Source organism: Chroicocephalus ridibundus, chromosome 1 (genome assembly GCF_963924245.1).
Source record: "Chroicocephalus ridibundus chromosome 1, bChrRid1.1, whole genome shotgun sequence".
NCBI lineage: Eukaryota > Metazoa > Chordata > Aves > Charadriiformes > Laridae > Chroicocephalus > Chroicocephalus ridibundus.
In genome coordinates this window covers 6,329,520-6,350,661 of record NC_086284.1, presented here as the reverse complement: position 1 = coordinate 6,350,661, position 21,142 = coordinate 6,329,520, and the positions used below count along the sequence as shown (strand labels likewise).

Below are 21,142 nucleotides of genomic sequence, written 5' to 3'. Positions count from 1 at the left end.
CGTATAAGTCAACAGACAGGAGACAGAAAGGCCAAGGTGGTGCCTGGAGAGCCATTGCAGCGTAGGCTGCTGTCTTTGCTGGATGGGAAGGTGGTCATGCATATACCATGGGTTGTTCTCATCCAGTGAGATTGTGCAGGAAGCAAAGATGAGAAGAGGTGATGTTTGGTTGAGTGGGAAGGCTTCCCAACCAAGCAGCTGTGAGCCAGAGCTTGAGGTTTGTATCTGGCATGGGTTTTCCTTCTCCAGCAGCAAGCAGCTGCCTACCAGGAGAGAAGATACTCTCTGGCTCAGATATAGGGGCTTAGTCCAGGGATGGGATGGTCCGTGGATGGCATCCTCTGAGGTCCCTTCTGGATGTCATCTGTGAAAACCATACTCGGGGTACGTGCCACCTGCGTGTATATCTTTCATTAATATAACACTAGCCATTTGAAAAACTTCAAATGCTTTCCAAGTGCTAACAAAGGAAGTTTCAAACAACCCCACCAGGAATTACTGCTGTGCGTTGTCCTCATTTCACAGATTAGGAAACCGAGGAACAGAAAGCTGGTGATTATTCTTCTGGTCAGACACATGTGAGCATGGATGGATCTCTCCTGGCTTGATCCCTCGTTTAGGTAACAAAGACGGTACCTTCCTTCTCCCTCCCCCATGGATCGTTTCAGGATATGGGCAGGAAGGGATGTTCTCCAAACGTGTATTTGTGCAGCACATCACACTGGGGGGACCTGCTGTGGGTGAGCCTTTACATAGTCCCTGTAATATGTTTTAAGAAATCCTGGCTGTCTAATTTTGTCACTCTGTAAGGGGGTTTCTTGTGCAGTAGTGCATCCAACACCTGGTTATAAATGTTCTGAGCTCTTCCAGGGAAATCCTTAGGGTTTTTTAAAGCAGTTTCTCCTCTAACGCTTTATTGCTGGTGAATTTGGGCTGTGAAGAATGGGAAACTTTGCCTGACTCTGCAGTTTCTCTCCCTTCTCACTTTGGTCCTGCATACAAATGCGGCAGGTCCCTGGGGAGCAGCCAAGACTGCACCACTCAGCCCGGGTGGTTGGCAGCACCGCGTAAATGTCACGTGTACACCTCTGCTATTGCACAGAGAGGCTGCAATCCCATCTCTTCCTGGGGCTTTTCTCTCCTTCCCTGAATGTAAAGACAAGCACTGGGGGTATCTTTGCCTCTTGAGGACACGTGGATTGACACCATCAGTGGAGTGGAAGACCTTGGCTCCCCTAATTCCCCACTCAGCCCCTCTGTGGGTCTGTGGCAGGCTATCTCCAGTGGTGATTGGATTTTGTGAAACATGGGGCACCATCTTGAGTTGCTGAACCCATCAAGGAGAGGGAGCTCATCCATTCCTAGGGTCAACTGTAAGATTGCAGTCGGTTGTTTATAAGATAAAAATACTCAAATGTGTGATTAGTCTGAAGAAGTTCTGTATTTTTGTGTATTCATTCAGTTTGTGGGCTTTAGTCTCAGTCAAAGTTTGCCAGAGTGGAAACTTTTCCGAGTGCCACCACGAAAAGGGCACAAGAATTATCGTCTTCCTAGTGGTCCAACACAGATCTCAAGCTTGGCTTCTTTGACCTCCCTTGCCAACCTGGGCGTGAAAGCTCAGCAGAACCTGCTTGAACTAATCTGCTGCTCTGTTCCTCTCTTTCAGCAGCTCGGAGCAGAGATGGACAAGATACTGGAAGCTGTGGTGATGTCCTCATACCCCAACAATGTGAAGCAAGGGCTTGTGAGGCGCGTCATTGAGGCAGCGAAGCAGCCCATGGACAGCGAGCAATGTTGGTCCATGCTGGAGCTGTCTACCAAGCTTTATCTCACGGGGGACACCAAGTATAAAAGAGAGATAGGGAAAGAGGTTTTGGAGGTCTACGGCCACTACCACCCGGAGGAATTTGAGGAGTTCTTCAATGTCCGCTTCCTGCTGAGTCTCCTTCAGGAAGGCTATGGACCTCTGGGGAAGAGAAGCCATTATGTACTTGATTATATTCAGTTAGGACTGCAGTTTGTCTTGGAAAGCCCATCAGCAAACAGCATCTTCAGCTTATTGAGGATTGAGGTGCTCCGGAAAGTCTGCGAGAGGCCCAGCCCCAAGCAGTGTGCGAAGATCAGCAAACTCTTAACCCAGCATCCTCAGTGCATTCCCACGGGCAAACATCAGGTCTTGTTTTGTCAGCAGCTGATACGGTGCATCGGGCAGTTCCAGTGCGTCTCCGAGGGGGAAGAGGACATCATGGAGTTTTTGGAGCAGGTAAACAAAGTGAGCGGTCTGCTGCAGAGGATCTGGAGGACTCAGACTTCAGCCATCCTGCCCTCATTGAAGGAGCTGTTCACTATCATTTCTTCAACAGGTAATTAAAAAAAAAAGAGAAAAAAAAAAAAGGCTGAGAATGTAAATGTTGGCCCTGATGAAGTCAAATTTTATTAGTTTGATGTCTTGCATGGTTCTCATCAACTCATTGTAGGTTGTTTCGTTGGACTCGATGATCTCAAAGGTCCTTTCCAACCATGAAGATTCTATGACTCTAGGATTCTAACTCCAGAAATGCAGCACAGCTGAAATATAATAAACAAATGTCCTTAAAAATTACCCAGGGCTTTAAGCTAGGAAAACAATATCCCCTGGAACCATACAGAGTCTGTACCCAGGAGTTCTTAACTGGGTTGAAATATTTGCAGCAAAAGTTTGTTTGTTCAGCACTTCCCAGCATCAGCTGGGTTTAATGGAAAGCAACTTACCTGCAGTAGGTTAGAGTGGGACTTGAAAGCTTTTAGAAATGTCGCTCTCTATGGCTGACTTGATGGGACCTCACAACCTGATTCTTACCAGAAACCTAGGGTAAAGCTAAGGAGTTATTTCTCACTGACCTAGAAGTAGGAAGCCTTACTATCTCTCTGGAGGGTGGTCGTATCTTAAGATGGGACAGAAAATGTTTATCCAACTTCTGGGGCCTTTAGATTATTACAGAAGGTCTCAGAAGATTTTTTGAGGTACTGGCGACGTGAAAGGCTGGACTCTCTGCCAGCAGGTGAGCTCCTGCTCCAGCTATTCCTAAGCCCAGAACGAGATGGGTTTTTCAGTGGCCCCTGTATGAAAGCCTCACCCTTTGGAAGACGCTCCAGGCAGGCAAACCTGCAGTTGCATCCCATTGCAATTATTTGCAGTACTTAGTATAAGAGCTCACAGAGGAAATTTGGGACCCAAGGTTGGGCCAAGAACGTTCTTGTGCTTTGGGCTGTATATGGTTTTATGCAACAGCCCAACTGCTACGATCCAACCTCGTTATGTGCTACACTCGGATTTGGGGAATTGTCCTCCTAGCACAGCTAAATGCGAGCTCCACATTGCTCATTTACACCAGCTGACTATCGGCTCCATTTACGTAGGCAGCAATGATCTGGCTTTTAGAGACAAGAAATGACCTCATGTGCCTGGTTTTCCTGGCAACTAACATCTTCATTGCTGGCGCTCATCCATGTCTTGCAGAGGAGCAGGAAGCACCATCCAATGCCTTGGCCAGCGTGGTCCAATTTGTCCCTCTGGAGCTCATGGATGGCGTCATAAGAAACCTAACCAACGATGACAGCATCACCGATGTGCAAATGATGACGGCCATTGGCAGGTAGGAGAAGCTACAATAGTGAACATCATTCTCAGTTTGGAAAAAAACCTGCCCCAAAGCTTCACTCGGTTCCTCTGCGTGGTTTTATCCCAACCAGTTTGGCTGGTGCTGTCTAGTGAGGAGTGTGTGGGGAAAAGGGGAATTTCTGGATCCTTCCTTCCAGCCCTGAGGGCCTAGAGAACTAGAATAAAGACGTTTTATTTATTAATTTATTATTATTTTAATTTTATTATTACTAATAAAATAATAGTAATAATAAAAATTATTACCACTATTATTTATTATTATTATTATTTGGTTGGTTTATTTTTTCTTAGAAATAAGTAGTGTTGTGGGATGCTCAACATAAAATATCTTGAAGAGTTTTGATTTTTTTCCAGAAGCTGTTGAGGGCCTTTTCTTCACAAAGATTTCCTTTACAGAATTTTATGTTGATCCCCGTCTCCCTTCGGAAGAACATCACCTTAAATCACCAGTCACAGCTAAAAATCTTGGAGAGGGAGGTACGCCCAGCTGTTTCAATGATCCCATCTTGACCTTGTCAGATGAATGGGATGCTGCTGGTCTGGATCTTGGTACTGTACAACGTTTATCCCTGCCCTCTGTGCAGGCAGAGTCAATGGAGACATCAAGGCATGATGAAGAGTAGTGGGTGAAATACTACCTGACATAGTAGACCTGGTCTTTGCAGAGCCAGTGCCCTCCTTGGCATCACCAGATCGTCCTTGCACACTTGTGTCCAAGTCCTGCAGCTCTTCTGTGCTCCAGTGCCTTGCTCCAGACCTGCTTAGGAGCTTCTTCAACCCGTGCTTGCCTTAGAGCTTTCCATTTAAAAGGGTGACGTTCACATGCAGTAGCACACACACAACCCAAGAGAGCTGCTGTGACTTGATTTCACTGGAGACATCTCTTTTCCTCTTCTTATTACAGGATTTGTGTCCTGCCCCCTGATAAGGTTACATGTCTGAAACACACGTTATTCCTAATGGGAACTTTATGGATGCAGAAAGAGGTTGCTTCTTTTTGACTTGCTGGAGAAGGTGATGGTTTTCCCAGAGTCCAGAGGAACCCAAGAGAAAAAATGAAGTTATCGGTTCAGTTCTTAACCCGCTTCTCCATCTTTTTCTCCTTCTGGGAACCTGCTGCTGCGAGCTCCAGGCGATAAATCCTCTAAAAGCACCAGCGTCTAAATATAGAGGTTGCAAAATCAATTGCATCATTCTTCAAAACATTCTTTGTCACGCAGAAGGATGAGTAAATGATTACTCAGAGTTAGCCAAACATTAAGCAGAGCCTGCAAAATGTAATTAGGAGCACTTAGGAGAAATGCGGAAGTTTTGGCGGCGTGTTTATGGCAAACCGGTGCCCCAGGGAACTGCGCGGCTGTTGGCCGTTCAATGAGTGTGTGCTCCGTGCCTAGAAAATCAAAGAAAATGTACAAGTTGAACGGATCTTTCAGCTTCTGCTCCCTGACAAACCGGTCGCATGGAGAATTCTCTTCCTCCAAAGCCTGAGTTTGGGAGTTAGTAGCAGGGGATTAAACCGGGCGCGGGGTGGAGCTTCTGATCAAGTGTTTAAAGAACAAATAGTGGTAAAAAAAAGCAAGCCTGGCACCTGGTGGTGTAAATGTACACCACAATCTTTTTTAGAGAGTAAATTTCTTTTAGAGTTTGTCTCTTTTCAGATAAACTCTATTAGAGTGTATCCACGATTTCAGAAGTACTCACTGATTTGTTGTGTTAATTTTTTTTTTTTTTCCTGGGGGTGGATCTGTTTCAAAGGGCCCAGGTCCAGATGAAGAAGACATCTGCCATCGCGCAGCAGTGCAGGCACTTGCTACCTCTGGAAATCAGGATCTGAGCTTTTAAAAGTTTAGCATACCAAATCAATGGCTCCTTTGGAAAAGCAGGGCCTTGGCTTCCAAAACATTTGTGGATCTTGCAATGTGGAAAGCGCAATGTGGATTTAAAATGTAATTTCTTCCTACGTGTAGCAACACGGGCAGGCAGCAGGCAGGACTGTAACAGCAACTAATGTTGGTAAAAAATAGCTTAAAGGTTATTTTATGCCCGTGTAAATGAGGATAGGGTGATCTCTGGATCCATCTCCCTGCTTTATAGGCATTGACATTACAGACCCCTTCCATGAATGTTCAACTACACTCCTCAAAGCAGGAAAGGCTTTTGCTCCCAGTGCTCTTCTTTCATAGCTGTTCCACCGTTGGGTTGCTTTAATGGTTCGAATCTCTCTTTTAATAGTCAGCCTACATATATTTCTGGCCATCTTATAGTTCATCTGCTCTTATGCCATCGTAAATAGCTCTTTGCCTTCCCTGGTGTTTATTCCTTCAATGTATGCAGGCAGAGCAGCCCCTTTCCATTTCTGCTTCCCCGTGGCTGTGCTACACAAGCCGGCTTGTTTTAAGCTTTTCTCGCAGGAAAAGTTCTTCATTTCCCTGACCACCTTAACAGGCTTTTTCAACACCTGCTCCCACTTCAGTTCATTTGTCTTGGACATGGATGATGAGGTTTGTGCGCCATGTTCCAGGTGCAGTTCATCATGGCCTTAGACAACAGCTTGAGAGGTCATTGTTTTGACATAGAAAACACCTTTTCTTTTGCACCACAGCATGGTGCTGGTCTTTCCCATGGCTACTGTTACACTGAGAACTCATAGTCACCCGGTGTCTGGCTGGTCGTCTTCAAGCAGATGAATTACTGTCATGTAGCATCCATTTCTTGTGCCTTACATGCATTTTGGATTGATGTATTTCCTCCCCGTTCTACATTTCAAAGCCTCAGGGCCTTCCTCGTGATACCTTGATCCTCCTCTTGTGTTGATGATGCCTCCCAGCTTTGCATCATCACAAATTTCACAGCCATGTTCAGGATGTTTGTGCTACCATCATTAGATCCCGAAGAACATTGCTTGTAACCTCCTCGCAGACAGCCAGTCAGATATGATCTGCTTCTGCCCTTTGACTAGAAATTCATATATCGTGACAAACATGACTTTGGCATCTATGGTAATCCCCTGGTGCATGCTAGAGAGGTGGGTGCTGACCTCTTCTCCCAGGTGAATAATGACAGGACCAGAGGAAATGGTCTGAAGCTGCAGCAGGGGAGGTTTAGATTATACATTAGGAAGAATTTCTTGACTGCAAGAGTGGTCAAGCACTGGAACAGCCTGCCCAGGGAGGTGGTTGAGTCACCATCCCTAGAGGTATTTAAGAAACGTCTAGATTTGGCGCTTCAGGGCATGCTCTAGTGGCAGAGATTGTAGGTTGGTGGGGTTTTTTGTGTATGTATGGTTGGACTCGATGATCTCAAAGGTCCTTTCCAACCATGAAGATTCTATGATCCCTTCGTCCCAGGTATCCCCTCATTGCCTGTCTCCATTATAGGAACCGTCTTCCTATTCTTCCCACGTAAAGCACCATGCCAAAGTTAATAGAGTCATTAAAACTCACCAGAGTTTAATTTTACATGATGGCAATCACCACCTTCTCTTGCTCAGAGTTCACGAGCTCTTCATGTTTCAGTTTCATATCAATTGTTGTTGCTCTCGTTTCCACTCTTGAATCTTTTATCTGCCCCCTCTTTGTCACCCTGATCAATTCCTTCCTCTTGCTGAAAACAGAGGCAGAGGATGTGTTTAGTTTGGAAGTCACATCTAGAGGCCGAATCATATCTTTAATCACCATCACATCCTCTGTATACAGTGATTGCATGGCTTTCCTTATTCTCCTCTGATGCAAATGTCTGTGGAAGCTTTTTTGGTATTTACTTACTTATCCAACTTGGCTTGACTTTTGGTATTTCTCAACATCCCAACATATTCTGCCCTTCAAACTTTCTTTACTGGCTAGCCTTTTATTTGTCCAGTTCCGTGTAGACTTCACTTATTCCTGCGCTTTGCCTTGTGGTGGTTAGTTATCTGTGTTCCCTTCATGTATTTTGCATAAGACACAGACTGATAAGGAAAAGGGACTGATAGTTGGACTGAGGTGGGAGACTGAAGATCTAGGATATCTTCAAATCAAAGGTACTGAAATGGTAAGCAAAGTTTGACCCTTGGAGATCCCAGGCCTTAGTTACTTCCCATTTTTGTTTAACATTAAATTTAAAATGAAAGGACCTGTCATCACGCAGTCTGAGGTTATTTTTTTTATGAGTGACTTCTGTGAAGTACTTACTACTTGCAGAAACATGACAACATTTTGGTTGAGTGGCTATAGAAGCAATTTGTTAGCTGTGACATTCGGGAATATCTGGCTTCTATTAGAGTTACCAGTTTTTGGCTGGGTTTTTTTAATGTGTTTTTGGACATGGTCCACACAGAGAATTTAAAGTTATGAATCTGAGCGTTTTTTCCGTACCAGTAACAATGCAGAGATCATACCAGTATCAGTTGTTCTCTAACAGCGACAATGCAGAGACCTCAGTCAACACCTCATGCAGATACAGATATCCATCACTACCCCTTTAGATCGCCTTATGATTCTTTGAAAACAGAGGTTGTCCTTCTACTGTCTCCTCTGGAAGATATATTAGGAAACCCACAAAACAGAGCTATGGTATATAGAACACCATATTGGTGTTAAAAACTCCAACGCAAGTTGACTGAAATTAGTGGAAGAAACACCCGCTTTCTTCTATGGATTTGGATCAGGTCCTCTGATGAGCCACAGTGCGCTGATGACATTGGGGTAATTCAGCTTCAGGCTCTGGTGTGCTTTGAATAACATGTGAAATGCCTCATGTGGAGCCCACCTCTTACTTGGTCATCCCACTGACTGGACACAAATTTGGAGGAGGTTTAACCCAGAGCAGAGCTTGGGTTTCACGATATGTGCATTAAATTTACTTTAAGAGTTTGTATTTCATTTCAGGATGATCGACTGGGTGTCGTGGCCCCTGGGAAAGAACATAGACAAGTGGATCATTGCTCTGCTGAAGGGTTTGGCTGCAGTGAAAAAGTTCAGCATCTTGATTGAAGTTACTCTTTCGAAAATTGAAAAGGTCAGTGGGCTCTTTTAAAGACGAATGTGAACAGCAGACTTCTTGCACTGGAGATATCTTCTTGCCTCTCAACCGAATGAGGATGAGGTGTGAACTGAGATGTACTGAAAAGAGAAAAGGGGTTTTGATGGGACCGTTGTGCCCCCTGCACCCTCTGCAAATGCTGCATTGCTGTGCATGGGGTGGTGGGCTGATGCCATTTTGCGACTGGGAATGGTGCTCTCCAGAACAACCTGCAGTTCTTTAGGTCTTGGTTTGCAGAGGTACTGATGTCGTAAAGGTTATGAAATAAAACAGGCCGAGGATTTTCAAGCCGGCCAGTTTTCTTACCAAACTATAGACTCTTGTTCAACCTGCCTTTGGGAATGTGACATGCTCTCCTTCAACTGTGCCTGGATCAGTGCTGGTTGGCATGGGCAAAATACATACCAGTGAGCATGTTAACAGTCTACACAGTCACAGGTCAGGTTTAAAGCCGGTGCCCTGGCCATAGTTCATTTACTAGTATAGATAAAGTCCCCTCTGCCATTGCCATCACCTGTTTCGGCAGCGAGTACTTTCTGCTCTCTGAAAACCATGTGGTGTTAGGGAATATGGTGTAGGGGAGAACTTTGTAGAGTGGGGTTGATGGTTGGACTTGATGATGCCAAGGGTCTTTTCCAACCTAAATGATTCTATGGTTCGATGATTCTATGTGGCCAAATGCTGAAGTTGGTTGCCACTTCAAAAACATTTTCCATGCTGTGATCCTGCTGTTCACTCCTTCATAAGACGGGGATAACACCTGCCTGAGCCTCCAGTGGATGTCACTGTAGAAGCTACCAATACTGTAATTATCAGTATCGGGACATTATCAATAACTGCATTTATCCCTGTGATCCCCCACATGCATTGAGCAATGGGAGAGTAGCCAAGCATCTCTGGCTTTTCTTTATCTTACCTTTTGTTGTTAATGCATAGGAAAGGGACACAGCCCTTAAAATAACATGCGATTCTTGGAGACTCTCGGAAGTATGGTCTGAAAGGGGTAGAGGGCATTGCCAAACATGCCATTTTCTGTAAAGTAGGATAAACATCATTACTTAGCCTTTGAAAAGGGCCTTTGCTCTCTATCTCTTCTCCTGAAAGGTTGGTGATAAAGTTGCAAATGTCACACAATAAGAGGCACGTTTTGGAAAGTCTAGCATCGCTCTGTGCTTGCACAGCCTCGTCCATCAGGAGGTATTGAGGCGCAGCGGTGTTACAGAGCTCTGCACCTCGCTGTGCCAGGCGTTGCACAGGCCTGAAAAAGTGAGGATCACCCACACGGTATTTTTAGGATGCCCTGAGGCCATGCTCTGGACAAGAGATGACCCTGGAGGACTGGCTGTAGGCTGCTTGCTTTGACATCTAGTGTGGAGTAGGGACAGACCAGTAGCCGTGGTAGATGCCCAGTGCCTCTCTCCTGTTGGCTTCTTCTCATGCGTGTTGTGGTGCCATCCTGACTTCTCGTTTGTTTTTTGTTTTTTTTTTTTTTTTTCTCCCTCACCAGGTCTTCTCCAAATTGCTGTACCCCATCGTGAGAGAGGGGGCTTTGTCCGTCCTGCAGTACATGCTGCTGAGCTTCCAGCACTCCCACGAGGCATTTCACTTGGTAAGGCTGTGCCTGGCACTCGGATGAGGGCATCACCCTGACTGTAACCACGCCATTGGGCAACATGGATGGGAGGGAGCCTAAGGTGCCGAGATATCGGGGGATATTTCCTTCATCTGCTTGATTTCACTGAGTGCTGTAAACCCAAACCTGTCCGTCCTCTTGCAGCCTGTCCTGGCAGCCCCAACAGCTTTTTGGGCACCACGGAGCTGGTGATATGGAGGCAAGTCCTGAGCCTAAAAGGAGTTGGTTGGCACAGACAGAGCAGCCATGCTATGTCAGAGAGAAGGGTGCAGAGGAGAAGGGAGGCTTTGCTTTCTCCTCTGATGGTTCCTCCCGTTTCTCTTGAGGCTTATCAGCTGGATGGCTCATCTGTGGGGATAAATCACTATAAAGTTGGGTGGGGCTTGGCCCTTCCAGATTTGAGGTGTGTGCAATGTGTGCATGCTCCGCTTTTTTTCTGCAGTGCTCTGCCAGCTGGAGGAGTCATCTCTATGGGCAAGTGCATGGGGACATGGTCCTCTCTCAACTCCAAAGCCCTCCGGTCGAGGATGCAGTTAATGCAAATATATTGGATGTCCTGTTGAGCCACGCTGAGGGTCTCATCAGCAATGGCTGTATTGCTCTTGCAGTTGTTTTAACCTGGTGTTTGCCAACGCTGCAGGTGGGAGAGGAGGTTCCCCTCTTCCCTGCTCTTGCTCTTAGACCACTTGCTTCTCCCAGCCACTCTCCCTTGTGCTGAGCCATTTGTACGGCCATGTGCTGAACTGCGTTGTAAAAGGAGCCCGGGTGAAACCTAACCTACCAGAAAATCGTGATGGTCAGTATTGACCAGCTTGGTCTGGATCCACCAAGGGCAACAAAGCTGGTGAGGGGTCCAGAGCACAAGTCTTATGAGGAGCGGTTGAGGGAGCTGGGGTTGTGTTCAAATGTGGGTTTTTTAATGGTTATTTTAAGGGAGACCTATCGGTCTCCACAACTACCTGAAAGGAGGTTGTAGAGAGGTGGGGGTCAGTCTCTTCTTCCAAGTAACAAGTGATAGGACAAGAGGAAATGGCCTCAAGTTGTGCCAGGGGAGGTTTAGATTGGATCTCAGGAAGAATTTCTTCACCAAAAGGGTTATCAAGCACTGGAACAGGCTGCCCAGGGAAGTGCTGGAATCACCATCCCTGGAGGTATTTAAAAGCCAGGTAGACATAGTGCTTAGCGACATGGTTTAGTGATGTTTTTTGGCAGTTAGGTTGGTGGTTGGACTTGATGATCTGAAAGGTCCCTTCCAACCGTGGCGATTCTATGATTCTATGATTCAATTTCATTTGCCTGGAGAAGGAAAGGGGAGGAGGTGGAGGGGGCAGGAAGGTGAGCAGGGCTATGCTGAGCTGGGCTGGGTTTGGATGTAGTTTCAGGGTCAGGTTTCGAGGATACTGCCTACCCTTTCAGCTGAGGTGGTGTAGATATTACCACTCTGGCTTTGGGATGCGTTAGATGAAACTTTTGCGTTGAGCGTCTCGGAGGGCTCAGGCAGTGGAGGACAGGGAATATATTCTTAAACAGCCCTTGCTGTTTCCTAAGCAGGTGCCTGACTATCCCTTGGGCTCAGTTGGCCCCATCCCACTTGTGACTTCAAATTGTCGCCAATATGTGGCACCCATTACCAGTTCTTGAAGTGATGGGGCATCTTTCCAAGCACTGCACAGCATCAGCGCCATAAGACTTGAAGACTGAATCAGAACACTTCTGCTTCATGAATTCTCCACTGTTAAAGGCAAAAGACACTTTTCGCAGCATCTGAATCTCCTCTTTTCTTTTCCACAGTGATATTTTATATTTTAATTTGCTGTTGACACTAAAGCACAGCTCTGCTTCTTGTTGGTGTTGCCACTGGAATGCTGTAATTAAAAAGCAGAGTTAAAGGCAAAAGCATGCTTGCAATGATTGAACTGATGAGAGAAGCAATGGAAAATTACTCCTATTAATGTTTGATTTTATACTTTTTTCGTGAAAGCCCTTACATTTGGCTTTTCACCTAAATTTCACAGAATAAACAGATAAGGCTGGAAAAAAGTAAAGCTAGCCAACATTTTCAACTGATGTTTTTTTCATTCCTCAGCTGGAGACACTGTAAACGAGCCTGAATTTCTTGAGAAACTCTTCGGTTTCTAAAAATAGAGTCGTTCCAACAGATTGTCTTCAGTTGGGCGTCCAGAATCTGAAACGCTCCAAAAGCTGTCAGTTGCTCTTGGCTTTAAGTTCCCATCTGCAGCCCAGCAAGCACAAATTTCCTTCCTGTTTTAAAAAAAAACAGGGCACAAACCTGTCTTGATTCTTATCTTTCTGTGTTTGCCCTGGCTCTTTGGAAGGGTTTTGAGAATTGTTCCCATCACAGCTTGGCAAAATATTGTTATAAAATGGTACTGTGATTCATTTGCTTCCCCAACGAAACTTTTCTGATGGAAAGGAAATAGTTAAAAGCACCAACATTTTGAGGAGAAAGAAAGAGAGAGAGAGAGAGAAAGAAGAGAGGAAGATGAAGGGAGGAAGGGAAGACCAGGAAATGGCCCGACTGGGGATCCTGAGACTTTACTCCAGGATTGTTCTGGGGCAAAAATCACGTAAAATATAAATATGAAAAAGATTGCGTAAGTGCCCAGGGTCACTCTAGCACATCTGCAGGGTTGCAAATAGGTTATTAATTCTCTGTGCAGCTGCGGGGTCAGCAGAGGGTGCCCGTGAGCAGTGTATCGTTTGCGTTTGCGTTTGCATCTGCTTGTTCATTTTGCAATTTCCTAGATGAAAGCCAAATAACAAATGTGCTGTTTACGTGCCTGTTGCCACCCATCCAACCATACCAATTCCAGTTTAGTTTATACAGTATAAAATATAGCCCACCAGACAGCCCTTCTTGCAGGCAAATTCGTGTCTCTTGTAGGTTTGAAGCCCTGGAATTGGCAGTCAGCACGTAGTGCTCCTTTCCACCGTGGGTGTGTGTTTTAGTAGAGTCTGATCTGCACAAAGAATGGAAATCACAGCACGGCAGAGCCGCGGCACAAACATGCTGTGTGAAACCCGGTGAGGTCTATAGCGTTGGCACTACTGAAGTCAACAGAAGAGTTGCTGTCGAGTGCATAGGGTGAAGGATGGAGTCCAGAATGGGACTGATGTCAACTCCTGTTGACTGTCCTTTCTGCCTGGGGGTGAATTTCATTCTCCTGTATGTGTGTTAAAGCTCTGCAAGTGATTTGGAGCCATTTTTGATGTAGTCAATTTTCCTTTCCCAGCTGCTCCCTCACATCCCTAGGCTGGTGGCCTCTCTGAAGAAGGAGGACTCCAACTCTGCCGCTAGCTCCCTGGAGCAGCTAGCCGAGCTCATCCACTGCATGTTCTTCCGCTTCTCAGGATTTCCAGATCTCTACGAACCAGTCCTAGAAGCGGTTAAAGTAAGACACACACCTCTTGGGCATTTTTTCTGTTTTCCATATGGAAATGGTATCTTAGTTCGTAGCCTAGTGCAGAGGGATTGTCCTACTGGTAAGGATGTCCTGACCTCAACATGTCAAATTGGGGTAGAAGAAAGGGTTTAAAATTCCGAGTTTGAGCCCCATCTAGGCAAGTTGAGGGAAGATGCTTCTCTTATGGTGGGCCTGCAGAAGTCCTGATCATGCCTGTGGGTTTTAGCTGTAACTTTAATCTTCAATGCCTCTAAAGGACTAATTATAGCAGCTAAACACTTCCTTGCATGGATGCATGTTCATGTGAAGAGCAGGGGAAATGAGTTGCAGGAACACCTCTAGCAGAGGAGTTTTGCAGTTGCCCGTTACTAATCCTTCACGTGGAAAGATAACGATTTGTAACACAGATCTCCTTTTCCAAGGCTCTTCCTATTCCAAACGAAGACCGGATTAAACATCTCCTGGGGCAAAATGCTTGGACCTCCCAGAAGAACGAGCTGGCCTGCTTCTACCCACGCCTGGCGTCCAAATCGGAGACGGGAAAGATTGGGTTAATTAACTTGGGAAACACCTGCTACATGAACAGCATCATACAGTCTCTTTTCATGGCTTCAGAGTGAGTTTTTGCTCCCTTGCTCCTACTCAAGACTGCTCCAGGGCTTGCTCATCGCACCGGCATTGTGTGCCCTGCCCTGATTTTCCATCCTACAGTTTGCATCTCTGCTTTTCTTTTGCAGCTTTCGGCATTCGGTGTTGAATTTAACCGAGGGCAACTCCCAGCCCCTGATGACAAAGCTCCAGTGGCTCTTTGCGTTTTTGGAGCACAGTCAGGTAATTATTTCATGTTCTAGTTATTTGTTTGGACTGTCGGGTGCGGAAAGGCTCGTCTCCAAGTTGCTTCCTGCCGACTCCAACGTGCTGATAAGGAGCTGTGGATCTTGGTGGGTTTTTATAACGGGACGAATTTTGTTTATATGGAAGAGGCTAATTTTGGGGATAGAGGAGGCAAGCTCTTATCCCCCATGAAAGCGAGCTGTGTTCACACCAGGCTGCCTGTCTTCAGCCTGTGGCCTTCCTGGGTTGGACTGATGTAATAACTAGTAGTTTTTGACAATGAAATCCATTCGCTAATAGTTTACATGTGTGGCCAGCTGAAAAGCCTGTTTGTATAAAGCAGAGGGTTTTGTTTCTTGCTGTGCAGCGAGGAAGAAGACTGGAGCAGCTCGCTTGTCGCCTTGGTGCACAGCAAAGCACAGGCCATTGACGAAAATTGATTCAAAAGTGGTTTTGTTATAAAAAACCCTGAACACAACCCCCCCCTATTTTAGATGCCAGATCCTGTGTATTTGAGGGAAAGTAACAAAAACCCACAAAACCAACCTCCACTAAATACCCTTAAACAAATTCATTATGAATGCTTTCTTGACAAACCTGAAATTTAACATGACTGACACCTGGAGATACAGATAGGTCACATCAAGCGCCTCTCTTGAAAAAATATCTTTCTGTCCCTAGAAAGACATGATTTTGAAAGTCCAGTGAATTTTCCCTCGCTGTGAAACCAGTCATCTGCACTTCTCTGTTTTCCAAGCCTTGACTGATAGAGCTGGCTCGTTGCACTGTGGTATTATGCCATGATAGATGGCTTTGGGGGGAAAAATATAGACAACCTGTTAGATTTAATATTTGGTCATAGAGAAAGCTAGTTTTTGATGGCAGGTTAGGGTGTCTGTGGTCTCTGATGAGCAAATGTGGAAGCTTGTTGTGTAGTTTATGGTTAATAGTTTTCTGCTAATTTCCTAATAGCCTCCTAGTTATTTTTATTCTTCGGGCTGTCCTTAAAGTCACTTCTTTGCCAAAGATGAGTCTTTTTCCATGTTAATGAGACAGCAGCTTCCTAATGGCAATGATTACATTATGCAGTAATGCAGATTACCTGTCTGCAGTGATCGGAATGGTGGGTGGAAGTTTAGTGGATATCTTGTTTTGGTTTTTTTTTTGTGAAAGGATTTGGTGAGAGAGATCCTGATCAGATTAAATAGAGCATCAAATTAAATTCAGGCTGAATTAAGTAGAAGTCTCTGGCTCAGGCCAATAAACCATTTTAAAATTGAAGGAAGAAATAAGCACATGGATATTTTATAGAAGTATATGTAAAATTATGGCTGAAATAAATCCTTACAGTCCTGGCTTTCAGCAAACCAAGAAAGTCTTCCCGTGTACTGGGATTAGCCCTTGTAGGGGAAAAAAAGGGGACCTTACCAGGCACGCAAGCGCACCCTGCTCCCAGTGAAGCAGCCAGAAAGACCCTCCTCTCCCCTCTCCATCCCCCTATGTGAAGTGAGAACCAAATCCCTAGGATTAAACGCACTTCTCCTTCTTCTGTGTTGCTGCCAGCGACCTGCCATCTCACCTGAGAGTTTCCTCTCTGCCTCTTGGCCGCCCTGGTTCACCCCTGGCGCTCAGCAGGACTGCTCCGAGTATCTCAAGTACTTGCTGGACCGGTATGTGGTAAGCAGCGTGATTTCGGAGCCCGGTGACAACGGCGTCCCTAGACCCAACGTAATCTTTAACGCTGACCCACATGCAAACGGGGCAAGCAGCTGAGATCTGGAGGAGTTGGAAGAGTGGACTCTTGGGCTGAAAGATGGTGAGACCAGTCCAGGGCTCCTTGATAAAACCCTGTTGGTCAGAACTTAGTTCTTAGTTCAGCTTGAAAATTTCTGCCTTTGCTCTGAAGGCAAAGGGAATTGCACCAAGGTCAGAGATTTGCCTGACAAGCCACTCAACTTCCTCTGTAAAATTGATTTTGCCTTCCTAGAAATCCCAAATCTCTGGTGTCCCCCTAAGATGTGGGGGGTCAACGGCACCCAGAGACCTCAGGTTCCCAAATCCTGCCCAAATCCATCCCACCTCGGTCCCTCAGCACCGTACATGGCACCAGACCCCTGTGCACTGGAGGGTTAATCCAGATTAACCCCTTTGAGTGAAGAACAGAAATCCTACTTTAGAAACTACCTATTGGTGTTGTATTGGTGGATAATGCAACTTCTTTTTCCCTGTCAAAGATTGCACGAAGAAGAAAAAACCGGAAAAAGGATCTACCAGAAACTCAAGGAATCCAGCTTGATGTCTCAGGCGGTGGAGCATCATTACTTAAACAAGACATTGATTGAGAAGATGTTTGGGGGTAAAATGATGACAAAGATCCGCTGCTTGAAGTGTTTGAACGTCTCCTCCCGAGAAGAAGCCTTCACAGACCTGTCGCTGGCTTTCCCCCCACCAGACAGGCATGTGCGTGGGAGCACATCTGTTTTACCCGTGGAAGAAATTGGACCACAGTTTATTGAGCCTCCTGAAAACCCCAGCCAGCTAACGGGGTCTCCGTGGATCCGGAGGAAGCCCCCCATGGCTGGAGAACCTGCAGCCCCGCCGATGCTGGTGGAAACATTGGGTTTCCAGGAACCTGGAGAACAAGCAAACCCCTTAAGCAGTGATGCTGTTGGCGTGGACACAGCCAAAGACCCTCTCTCGGCTTTTGGGGAGCAGGCGTGTGCTCCCAAGGACTCCAGATCTGTTCTGGATTTAATTAACTATTTTCTATCCCCAGAGAGACTGACAGCAGAGAATAAATACCACTGTGAGAAATGCGCTTCCTTGCAGGATGCCGAGAAAGTGGCAGAGCTGACGGAGGGTCCACACTACCTCATCCTCACACTGCTGCGGTTCTCCTTTGACCCACGGACTATGAAGAGGAAGAAGATCTTGGACAACGTCTCCATCCCTGTGGTGCTCAAGCTTCCTGTCCTTGTCTCCCCGGAGGAAACTGAGGATGTTTGCCAGCGTGAGAAGGACAGGGCTGGTCCAGAAAGTGGCTTCATGTCTGTCGTGTATGACCTCTGCAGTGTGGTGGTGCATTCGGGCATCTCCTCCGAGAGCGGCCACTACTATTGCTACTCCAGGGAGTGCACTGACACTGTCCCCCATGCACAGCCCCGGGATGGGACACCAAAACCAGCCTCCGACAAGCAGCTGGACTTTGAAATCCAGTGGTACCTCTTCAATGACACCAGGGTTTCCTTCTCCTCCTTCGAATCGGTCAGCAACGTCACCTCTTTCTTCCCCAAGGACACTGCCTACGTCCTCTTCTACCGGCAGCGGCCAGGCAGGCAAAGCTGCCCACTGCACGAGGCTCTGGCCGAGGCTGGCCACCTGCATGGCGAACCCTCCCTCCATAAGGACTTGATGGAAGCCATTTCCAAAGATAACATCCTCTACTTGCAGGTAACTCCCTCTGCCGTGCACAGCAGGGTGCAATCCCGCGGCTGCCCAGCTCACAGGCCACGTTCCCACCCATCCAGGCAGCAGCAGGGTTGCGTCCTGCGGATAAATCCCCACGTGCGGTTACCCACCCGCTCCCTGCAGCCAAATCCCTTTTCCTTTTTAGAACACAAATGTAAACGGGTTGCAGTTTTGTGATGAAATTGGGTGTTGAGTTTCACAGAATCACAGAATCACAGGATGGTTCGGGTTGGAAGGGACCTTAAGGATCATCCAGTTCCAACCCCCTGCCCTGGGCAGGGACACCTCCCACCAGACCAGGTTGCTCAAAGCCTCATCCAACCTGGCCTTGAACACCTCCAGGGATGGGGCATCCACTTCTCTGGGCAACCTGTTCCAGTGCCTCACCACCCTCACAGCCAAGAATTTCTTCCTGATACCCAATCTAAATCTACACTCTTTCAGTTTGAAGCCATTACCCCATGTCCTATCGTTACACTCCCTGATCCAGAGTCCCTCCCCGTCCTTCCTGTAGGCCCCCTTTAGGTACTGGAAGGGGCTCTAAGGTCTCCTCAGACCCTTCTCTTCTCCAGGCTGAACAACCCCAACTCTCTCAGCCTGTCCTCACATCAGAGGTGCTCCAGCCCTCTGATCATCTTCGTGGCCCTCTGCTGGACCCATTCCAACAGGTCTTGTGCTGAGGAGTCCAGAGCTGGACGCAGTGCTCCAGGTGGGGTCTCACCAGAGCAGAGCAGAGGGGCAGAATCACCTCCCTTGACCTGCTGGCCACAGTTTGGTGCAAGACACCTCGGGGTTGACTTGCTGTTGCCTGCCCCAGGCAGCTCTGCCTGAAATTTTCTCCTACGTGCCCTGGAATGATGTGTGAGCTGGGAATACAAACCAGAGCAGATTTCATTGAACTGATGGAGGATTTCAATGCTTTCCAAACAGCAGTGTACTGTAGGACACGAGCAGCACCCAGGGGAATTTGAGGGCTCCCTCCTCTCCCAGAAGTGACATGGAAGGGCTGTTTTTTGATTGCTGGAGAGATGCAATGCTTTGCTGCATCCCTCCCACAGAGCTCTAGGGATGAACACATGGCCTTCACACCCCTGTTTAATTTGGAGAAGGCTCCCAGGGGCAACCAAACAGACTCCCGTCTCCTTGGGGAACGTGGGAGCATCCCCCTACCCAGGTCATTTAGCTGCAGATATCCTTGTGTTATTTCTCCCCCTTTCCTTCTCCCAGGAACAGGAAAAAGAAGCAAGGAACAGAGCCGCCTACATTTCCGCCTTGCCGAAATCCCCGCTGTGGTGGAGAGACTTTGACAGGGACAAGGACGATGACAACTCGTCGGGGGGCTGCAGCCCGGCAGCAGGCGGGGGCGGATCCGGCTCCTTTCATGGTCTCGTCTTCTAGCCAATGGCTTAAACCAGATAGTCAATGTCCACGGGGCCAACCCGAAGCCAGAGGCTCCTCTTCCTCACCCTGATGACAGTGAGCATCTTGGAGGAGGATTAGGGGAACATTTCAATGGAAAAAGACTCAGGGGTTGATTTGGAGGTGCCTGGAGGGTCCCACCGCTTCCTATGCACTTGGTCTTCACGCCTTAATGTAATTAAGCTAATGCGGAGATGAGCAGCTGCCGACAGCTCGGAGAAGTGCCCTTTTGCTTCAGCATAGCCGTGTCTTGCCTGCTGTGAGACATGCCACCAGCCTGGGAAGGGGACGGGGACAGGGATGGGGATGAAGAGGGACTCAGCAGGGCCCCAGGGATGGAGATGTCCCATGCACATCTTTGAAGCCCTTCCCAAGGCATTGAATTGGTTTTGGGGGGATATCTGCTTGGTTGTTGGTTTTTTTTAATGTGGTTTTGAGAATCCACCTTACCACACCTCTAAAAGCAGAAAAAGGCTGAAAAGGCTGAAAAATGCCAAGCAGCCACTGTGTCATCGCTGATCTGGTGGGGTGGTGAGCTTGCAAGCCTGCTTGGTCACAGCAAGCAGTGGCAGATTGACCAGAGGGGATTTAAGCAGCATTGCAAAGCACCCAAATGAGACCAAGGGGCACAAACCCCTCCAGCCAAGAGAGACTGTCCTGGTCCATTTGGGGTTTTTTGGGCTCCAGCAAAGCCCCGTTGTGTTACTGATGACCTCTGGACGCTGCTAGTGTACACGGCAGGCACAGACACACAGCTGTTTTTCCAGACATATCTTTAGGACTTGGTTTGCCTCCTGCTGCTGCTGTCATCTCATGGCTTTCTGGGCTGGATCTGCCCTTTAAAACTTGGGCTTTCTTTTGGGATACCTTGAACTGAGCAGCAAATGACAGAGCTCCCCTAAACACACTAGTTATTTTTTTTAAATGCTGATTTGCAAGGAGAGTAACCGAACCAGATATATTATATCAACCCAGTATAAATACCTACTATGTAAACCAATGTATTATATACATCAGTAACGGGACAGGGACTGATTTTGGTGGCAGGAGGTCAACCCGGGCAGCATGTCTACATGACCACGGCTCCCTCCCATGTCCCACCCCAGCTGTTGTCCCTTCTTGCTTCTCCCTCGCGCCTGTAGTAGAGATTTCTCTAGCTCAAGTGGCAGAGATTTGTGCCTTAGGTCCTGGGTGCAGGGCCTAATCCTGACTGTGGGTTATTGGGGTGGGAATATTGTGTTGCCATGGAGGAAAATGCAAAGCACAGACATTGCTATGGATAATGTGAGCAGAAAGCCTGCTAGAGAGGACACTTGGGATCAAATCTCTGGTGTATACTATCGTATTCTTTTATTGCCTTTCCTATATATAAATAAAGGAAATTAATTAATTCAACATAGAGGCTTAGTGTCTTAATGCAATACTCATAGCTATTGGGCTGATGGGTCAAAAAAAGAGATGGGGAATCTGATGGAAAAGGAGCATCCAACCTCACAGGTGCAGGACAGCCCTGCAGAGTAATGGCTTGGAAGAGGGGAGGAGGCAGAGGTGGGATGGGGAGCTCCAGACCAGAGCTGGGTGCCCTCCGAACGCAGATCATAATCCTATTGGTGGGGTTTTGTAGATGGGCAGTGGAGTGTGTTCACTGTATTTAAGTCTGCTAGATTTAAAGTGGTGCTAAGA

The 21,142-nt window shown here is 47.0% G+C and overlaps 1 protein-coding gene across 3 annotated transcripts in view; it reads left to right on the top strand.

Moving 5' to 3' along the window:
- USP35 (ubiquitin specific peptidase 35) overlaps positions 1-20,807 on the top strand; it is a 31,286-nt gene extending 10,479 nt beyond the window's left edge. Inside the window, exons 1-11 of one of the 3 annotated variants that reach the window (XM_063326492.1) lie at positions 1,046-1,373; positions 1,667-2,363; positions 3,500-3,635; positions 8,527-8,656; positions 10,188-10,289; positions 13,568-13,726; positions 14,161-14,354; positions 14,476-14,569; positions 16,136-16,242; positions 16,807-18,022; positions 19,268-20,807. In XM_063326492.1, the coding sequence (XP_063182562.1) occupies positions 1,682-2,363; positions 3,500-3,635; positions 8,527-8,656; positions 10,188-10,289; positions 13,568-13,726; positions 14,161-14,354; positions 14,476-14,569; positions 16,136-16,242; positions 16,807-18,022; positions 19,268-19,438 (2,991 nt within the window). In that variant the 5' untranslated portion in view covers positions 1,046-1,373; positions 1,667-1,681 and the 3' untranslated portion in view covers positions 19,439-20,807. Of the gene's footprint in view, positions 1-1,045; positions 1,374-1,666; positions 2,364-3,499; positions 3,636-8,526; positions 8,657-10,187; positions 10,290-13,567; positions 13,727-14,160; positions 14,355-14,475; positions 14,570-16,135; positions 16,243-16,806; positions 18,023-19,267 lie in introns of those variants that run through there. The other 2 variants (XM_063326483.1, XM_063326473.1) reach the window with 2 other exon arrangements.
- The last annotated feature ends 335 nt before the right edge of the window (positions 20,808-21,142 follow it).